The sequence below is a fragment of the Pseudonaja textilis genome, chromosome 2 (genome assembly GCF_049901715.1).
Source record: "Pseudonaja textilis isolate UNSWEBS1 chromosome 2, rPseTex1.2, whole genome shotgun sequence".
NCBI lineage: Eukaryota > Metazoa > Chordata > Lepidosauria > Squamata > Elapidae > Pseudonaja > Pseudonaja textilis.
The window spans coordinates 255,217,012-255,224,851 of NC_141991.1; the positions used below are offsets into that span (position 1 = coordinate 255,217,012).

The 7,840-nt window shown below is 48.6% G+C and overlaps 1 protein-coding gene across 1 annotated transcript in view; it reads right to left on the bottom strand.

Annotated features, from left to right (window-relative positions):
- Positions 1–1,699: 1,699 nt before the first annotated feature.
- LOC113451628 (NACHT, LRR and PYD domains-containing protein 3-like) overlaps positions 1,700–7,840 on the bottom strand; it is a 22,590-nt gene continuing 16,449 nt past the window's right edge. Inside the window, exons 6-7 of the mRNA XM_087927588.1 lie at positions 5,887–6,057; positions 1,700–2,569 (exon numbers count right to left, since the gene is read on the bottom strand). Coding sequence (XP_087783714.1) covers positions 2,440–2,569; positions 5,887–6,057 — 301 coding nt within the window. The 3' untranslated portion in view covers positions 1,700–2,439. The remainder of the gene's footprint in view (positions 2,570–5,886; positions 6,058–7,840) is intronic.

The following is a 7,840-nucleotide window of genomic DNA, read 5'->3' on the forward strand; positions in this document are numbered from 1 at the left end:
TCACCAATAAATGTTCATTTTTTTTTGGCATAGATGGCCTCTTTGACCCCTCTTTCAAACCACCAGTCCTCTCTGTCTAAAATGTGGAGTCGATTGTCTTCACAAGAGCGGCCGGTGTCTTTTAAATGCAGGTGGACCCCGGGTGGGATTCTACCCATTTGCACCGGTTCTATAGAACCGGCTGTTACGATTCTGCGCAGTTGGGAGAACCGGCCAATCGCGCCTCTGGCTGGCCCCGCCCTTCTCTGCCTGCCCCTCCCCTCCCCGCCCCAGTCAGTCCTTATTGCGCCGGTGCAACATTGCACACGTGTCTGACATCACTGGCTGGGTTCCCCCTCGCCCAGTCACTCCTTAAGGTATTTCCCCCCCACTTCCTGTGCCAATGATCAGCTGTGCCAATGATCAGCTGTGCCGGGATCCCTGCGTGAAGCCTTGGGTGAAGGCTCCCCTGAGGACCAGGTGACAAAATGGGGCGTCAGCAGGGGCGCTGCATCTCCCTGGGCTCTGTTTTTTGCCTTCCTGGGCCCCAGGGAAGCCGTCTGGGGACAAAAATGCCCGCCAGGAGGCTTTCCTGAGGTCCAGGAGGCCCCCCCAAAATGGGGTGTGTGGTTGTGGCTGAAAAAAAAGAATCCATGCCCACCCAGTCACATGGCCCCACCCACCTAGCCACGCCCACAGAACCAGTTGTTAAAAAAATGTGAATCCCACCCCTGAGGTGGGCTGCTGAATCGAGCCCTGATGGGTGGGTTCTCCTGGGCTGCGCCCTGCGTTCGTGACGTGGCTGTTTGGTTTCCCCAGTGTACAGATCTGCACGTGGCTCACTGTGTTGTACTGCACAGACCACATGGCTCAGTTTGCGTCTTGTGATGTTTTATCTTTGGGATGGATAGGCTTCTGTTTTAGCGCATTCTTGGGTTTGAAGGGTGCATGTGTGTTGTGTTGGCTGAAGATTCCCCTGAGCTTTTCCGATAAACCTCCCAAGTGTCCTCAAAAAGAACGCAAATGAGCAGCTGTCTGCAGGGAATATAAATCCTTCCATCCTCCAGTCTGAGTGAAGAAGCTTCTTGGATGAGAAGAAGAGAAGAGATTAGAAGAGGAAGAGAAAGAGAAAGAGAAAGAGGAAGGAAGGAAGGAAAGAAGAGAAGAGAAGAGAAGGGAAGGGAAGGGAAGGGAAGGGAAGGGAAGAGAAGAGAAAGGGGAAGGGGAAGGGGAAGGGGAAGGGGAAGGGGAAGGGAAGAAGGGAAGAGAAGAGAAGAGAAGAAGAAGAGAAGAGAAGAGAAGAGAAGAGAAGAGAAGAGAAGAGAAGAGAATTCTTTTATTGGCCAAGTGTGATTGGACGCACAAGGAATTTGTCTTTGGTGCAAATGCTCTCAGTGTACAAAAAAGAAAAGAGACATTTGTCAAGAGTCAAGAATCATCAGGTACAACACTTAATGATAGTCATAGGATACAATAAGCAATCAAATCATACTAGGAAGCAGTCCATATAAGTCGTAAGGATACAAGCGACAAAGTTACAATCCTACAGTCACAAGTGGGAGGGGATGGGGGATAAGGAGCGATGAGAAGATTAATAGTAATAGTAGTGCAGGCTTTGTAAATAGTTGGACAGTGTTGAGGGAATTATTTGTTTAGCAGAGTGATGGCATTCAGGAAAAAAAACTTGTGTCTAGTTGTTCTGGTGTGCTGTGCTCTATAGCATCGTTTTGAGGGTAAGAGTTGAAACAGTTTATGTCTGGGATGTGAGGGGTCTGTAAACATTTTCACAGCCCTCTTTTTGACTCGTGCAGGATACAGGTCCTCAGTTGAAGGCAGGTGGGTAGTAATTGTTTTTTCTGCAGTCCTAATTCTCCTCTGAAGTCCGTGTCTGTCCTGTTCGGTTGCAGAACCAAACCAGACAGTTGTAGGGGTGCAGATGACAGATTCAATAATTCCTCTGTAGAACTGGATCAGCAGCTCCCTGGGCAGTTTGAGCTTCCTGAGTTGGTGCAGCATATTGGAAGGCTGCTATCATGTCACCCTCCGGTCCTTCTTTTCATCAGACTAGACATACCCAATTCCTGCCATGGTTCTTTGTAAGTTTTAGTCCTCTAATTGTCTTCGCTGAATAAACGTCTTCCTCTTCAAACAGTATCACTGGCTCAGACTGGCACAGCGTGTTCTTCTGACATGCTGGTTCGAGGTGATGAAAGATGGAGTTTTAACCTCTTGAGGGGCTCCAGTTGAGAAGATCTCCCAATGGGCCAAGTCCCATGGAGGGCCACCTGAAGCCTCATAGCCAGGGATGTGAATCAGGTGTAGGACTGCCACGCAGCAGGTAATGCAAAAGGTGAGCTGTGCTGAGCTGGCTTTGGGAGGTTTCCGGACCTACCACCTATCTCACCAAGCTTCCATCAAGCCTTGAGGGTCCCAAGGAAAGCAGGTGTGTGAACTCTACCTTTACTCTTCAGTACCTGGGAAGCGGGGAAAATCCGGAGGATAGTAGGAAGTTAGAACTAAGCCAGGATGCCTCATACAAGCGGCCTCCAATTTCGCCTTTGTGTTTCGGTTCAACGCTGTCCTTGTCAGTCTGAAAAGAGGGGAAACAAACCAAAGCATCATAATTTCGGACACTCTCCAGAACAGGGGTGGTCAACCTTTTGGACCTCAGGGACCCCCAAAATCATCATTTTAAATCCCACGGACCAAGAGACCCTGGGAAAATCCCCCCAAAAGTCTACAGGAAAATTCCCCACCCCGTTTTTCCTACCGATTGATCATTCTTTTATTTGGGATCGCAGGATACCGTCTCCAGCTCTGTTCTCCGGGGGTGGGGGAGGGGGAGAGAAAGAGAGACTTTTGGCTTTAGGCAAGGAAAACAGCAGAAGCCGCAAAAGTCTTTCTTTCTCTCCCCCAAACTCCTCCAGAAAAGAGTCTTTGCAGCCTCTTGGAGCAGGAGGACTTGTAGGGTCCCAAAGACTCATTTCTGGCGGAGTTTGGGGGAGAGAAAGAAAGACTTCTGCCGCTTTGCTTCCGTGCAGCCAAAAGCAGAAGAAGAAAGAAGCGGAAAGAAGCAGCCCGGTGACCAGGCCAGGCGCGTGGGGCAAGAGGGGCAAGTTCTCCCCCCTCCACACTTTCCCCCCTCCCCTCACTACCTCGTGTTGTGCGCAATGCAAGCGATGCAAGCCTTGGATTCCTGCGGGCCATGTGGGCGGCACAACCTGGATTCATTGCTCTGGGGGTGACATTTCTCTGCGGACCACCAACATTTTCTCACAGGCCACCAGTGGTTCCCGGCCCACGGGTTGGCCGCCACTTCTCCAGAACACAAATTGGCTTGCAAATCTCTGCACTTCAGCAGTTCTGCAGGGAGTTGCGGGGGTCAACTTGTTTTCCAAACCACCTGAGGCAGGACAAGAAGCAATGGATGGAAACGGATCAAGGAAGTTGGACTACTTCATCCCTGGAAACTTTCAAGAAGAGACTGGACTGCCATCTGTCAGAAATGGTGTAGGGTCTCCTGCCTGGGCAGGTGGGGGGGGGTTAGACTAGATGACCCACAAGGTCCCTTCCAACTCTTTGTTAATCTGGTAATCAGCCAAGAAGACCTCCAGAGTCCCTTCCAATTCTGTTATTCTATTCAAAGGAGAGAAGCAACCTGGAATTAAGGAGGAATTTCCTAACAGCGAGGACAGTTAACCAGTGGAACAGCTGGCCACCAGAAGCTGTGGCCGCTCCACCCCTGTAGGTTTTTAAGAAGAGATTGGGCAACCCTCTGACTGAAATGCTATAGGATCTCCTGCTTGAGCAGGGGGATGGTCTAGAAGACCTCCAAGGTCCCTTCCAACTCTGTTATTCTTACTCGATTATTCTGTTATTCTTACTCAATTGTTCTGTTACTCATTCTGTTACTCTGTTATTCTATTTGTCAACTAAAAAAATACCCCTTTGGTCTTTTTAGTCGCCAGCAGAAAGGGAATGGGGGAAAACAGTGCATTCCTTAAATGCCTCGGATAATCGCCTTGGCAGCCGAAGCTGTTGGCACACAAGATTATTACTGGAGAGCCTGATTGATGACTCTTGGCTATGGATGTGACCCATTGGAGAATATACATCCAGGGGGTGGAAGGGGAAGACCAGGGTCAAGGGGGAAATGAACGATGTGTCTCAGGGTCGGCTGCATCCAGGAAATGCCGACATGGTCACTCCTAATAAATCTTCTTTAAACTCTGAGAGATGCGGCTAGAGACTCATGATTTGAATAGAGGTGGATTTGTCAGAGCCCTGACACTGTTATTCTGTTATTCTCTTACCCCGTTATTCTGTTGTTCTGTTACTCTATTATTCTGTTGTTCTGTTGTATTATCTTGTTGCTGAGAAATGGTCAGGCTTTGGGGCAAAGATCTGACAGTTCTGACAGCTTGCAGATCTTCTGATGCCCATCGCTTTGAGCTGGAGGGTTGAGGGCACCAACTGCTGAGCCGGGCAGGATAAATTCAGGAGCCACGTGGCCTTGTTTTGGAAGCTGATACGGGTATTATCGCCCCACCAGCCAGGTTGGTTGGGAGACCTCTTGGCAAAGCGTTCTGCAGAGATTAAATCATCTTTATTTCCGTAGACGCTCTTGGGAGACTGGGAAACTCAACTCTTTGGGGCTGGAAGTCAAGAGTCCATTGAAGATGGCAAAGATGCCTCCACTCAAGGCTCAAAGGACTTTATTTTGGTCGTTGACCAAGGTCCACTCGGAAAAAAAAAAAGGGCTCAGCAGAAGCCAAGCTAAATGTGAAAGGCCAGGGCATTGTTCCTGATGATAACAGAACAACAAGAGTTAGAAGAGACCTCGGAGCCAGGGCTGGGTTTCTACCGGTTCTGTCCACCTCGGTAGAACCGGTAGCTCTGAAGAGCAGCAGACATAGAACCGGTTCTACGTCTGCTGATGTTTTTGCCCACCTGGGCTCTTACCTGATCTTTATTTCCTGATTTTTTCAACATCAGCTGCCGAACGAGCCACAGCTGCAGTTAAAAAAAGCAGGAAAACGGGGCTGTTTCAAAGGCTGCGTCTCTGAATGCAGACTGCTGATGACGGTTTACAGGTGTGCGGCTCGCAGCGTGCAGGGAAGCTCTTAAAACCTGAACCGGTAGTTAACCCTGTCGTATCCCACCCCTGCTTGGAGGCCCTTTCAACTCTTTTTAAATAATTATGTATTGTTATTTATCATATTCATAGTGGAGTGGTGCGGTGGCCTAGAGGTGGAGCTCTGGCCTCACAATCAGGAAACTCTGTGAGTTCGATCCTGTGTGAGAACGATCCTAGAGGCAGATATTTCTCTCTCTGGGCACGATGAGAATATATCTGCTCAATATAACTCTGCATTGGCGACAGGAAGGGCATCTGGCCAGTAAACACTCTGTGGCTCCGTTCAGTTGCCCAGACTCTGAGAAGGAGGAGGAGGAGGAAGAAGAAGAGGAGGAAGGAGAAGACTGAGGGGTCCTTGGTGCTATCTGAGACTGGGTGGTTTTCTTGCAGACATTTCATGACCAAACTAGGTAATATAATTAGTGCTAAAAGGGAGTGGAGCTTGCAGAGAGTAGGAGGAGGAAGAGGAGAAGAAGAGGAGAAGGAGGAGGAGGAGGAGAGGAGGAGGAGGAGGAGGAGGAGGAGAAGAGGAGGAGGAGGAGGAGGAGGAGAGAAGGAAGAAGAAGAAGAAGAAGAAGAAGAAGAAGAAGAAGAAGAAGAAGAAGAAGAAGAAGAAGAAGAAGAAGAAGAAGAAGAAGAAGAAGAAGAAGAAGAAGAAGAAGAAGAAGAAGAATTATATTGACAGCAGTATTCCAATATTTGAGGTGCTCCTCCAAAGATGAGGGAGTCAAACTATTTTCCCAGATTCCCGGGAGAACTTGCACACTTACATCAACCTTTGAAGCTTGCAGTGCCTTTGTCTCAACCCTTGGCACAGCTGCCTGACCCCTTCATCTCCCAGGCTGTTATCGCCCAGGTTCAGCTCCACGAGGGTCTCGCTGGTTTCCAGAACAGAAGCCAAGCCTTCACATGCACCAGCGGTCAGGCCACAGGAGTGAAGGCTGCAATGGAAGACAAGGACACTCGTGGACCCATCATGCTTGGGAGATCACCAAATTCCTCCTCATGTTTTCGGACAGATCTCGCCAGGAGGCGAGTCCCTGTTTTGTGTGGCTAGTTGGCCAGAAAGCGGGTTGGTCCTTGGGGGTCCGAGCTGGTGGACCACAAGGAACACAGGGGCCCCCTCTGCTGTGCCCTGACACGTTCCACTGGTGGCTGCACCGGACGTGTCCCGGCAACACGAGGGAACACAACGCACGAGGGGGAAGCAAAGACCCTCCAGGTGGAACCAAAGACCTGAGCAAGGTTGACCAAACTTCAATGCTCTTTTGCGAACCAAACAAGCAGCCATCACAATGGGGTCCCCCACGGGAAGTCCTGGACTTACGACAGTTCATTTAGTGACCGTTTGAAGTTATAAAGACACTGAAAAAAGTGACATGACCATTTTTCACACTTAATGACCATTGCATCGTCCTCATGGCCACCTGATCAAAATCTAGACACTTGGCGACTGGCATGTATTGATGACGGTTGCAGTGTCCCGGGGTCACGTGACCCCCTTTTGTGACCTTCTGATAGGCAATGGTGAATCTGAATTCACTTAATGACCATGTTCCTAACTTAATGAGAGAGAGAGAGAGAGAGACTAAAGTCACCCAACTAGCTTTGTGGCTAATGTAGGACTAGAACTCACTGGTGATTGGTCCAAAACCATCCAATCAGCTTTCATGTCTAAGATAGAACTAGAACTCACCGTCTCCTGGTGATTGGTCCAAAACCACCCAATCAGCTTTCATGTCTAAGATAGAACTAGAACTCACCGTCTCCTGGTGATTGGTCCAAAACCATCCAATCAGCTTTCATGTCTAAGATAGAACTAGAACTCACCGTCTCTTGGTGATTGGTCCAAAACCATCCAATCAGCTTTCATGTCTAAGATAGAACTAGAACTCACCGTCTCCTGGTGATTGGTCCAAAACCACCCAATCAGGTTTCATGTCTAAGATAGAACTAGAACTCACCGTCTCCTGGTGATTGGTCCAAAACCACTCAAACAGCTTTCAAGTCTAAGATAGAACTAGAACTCACCGTCTCCTGGTGATTGGTCCAAAACCATCCAATCAGCTTTCATGTCTAAGATAGAACTAGAACTCACCGTCTCCTGGTGATTGGTCCAAAACCATCCAATCAGCTTTCATGTCTAAGATAGAACTAGAACTCACCGTCTCCTGGTGATTGGTCCAAAACCACCCAATCAGGTTTCATGTCTAAGATAGAATTAGAACTCACCGTCTCCTGGTGATTGGTCCAAAACCACTCAAACAGCTTTCAAGTCTAAGATAGAACTAGAACTCACCGTCTCCTGGTGATTGGTCCAAAACCATCCAATCAGCTTTCATGTCTAAGATAGAACTAGAACTCACCGTCTCCTGGTGATTGGTCCAAAACCATCCAATCAGCTTTCATGTCTAAGATAGAACTAGAACTCACCGTCTCCTGGTGATTGGTCCAAAACCACCCAATCAGCTTTCATGACTAAGATAGAACTAGAACTCACCGTCTCCTGGTGATTGGTCCAAAACCATCCAATCAGCTTTCATGTCTAAGATAGAACTAGAACTTACCGTCTCCTGGTGATTGGTCCAAAACCATCCAATCAGCTTTCATGTCTAAGATAGAACTAGAACTCACCGTCTCCTGGTGATTGGTCCAAAACCATCCAATCAGCTTTCATGTCTAAGATAGAACTAGAACTCACCGTCTCCTGGTGATTGGTCCAAA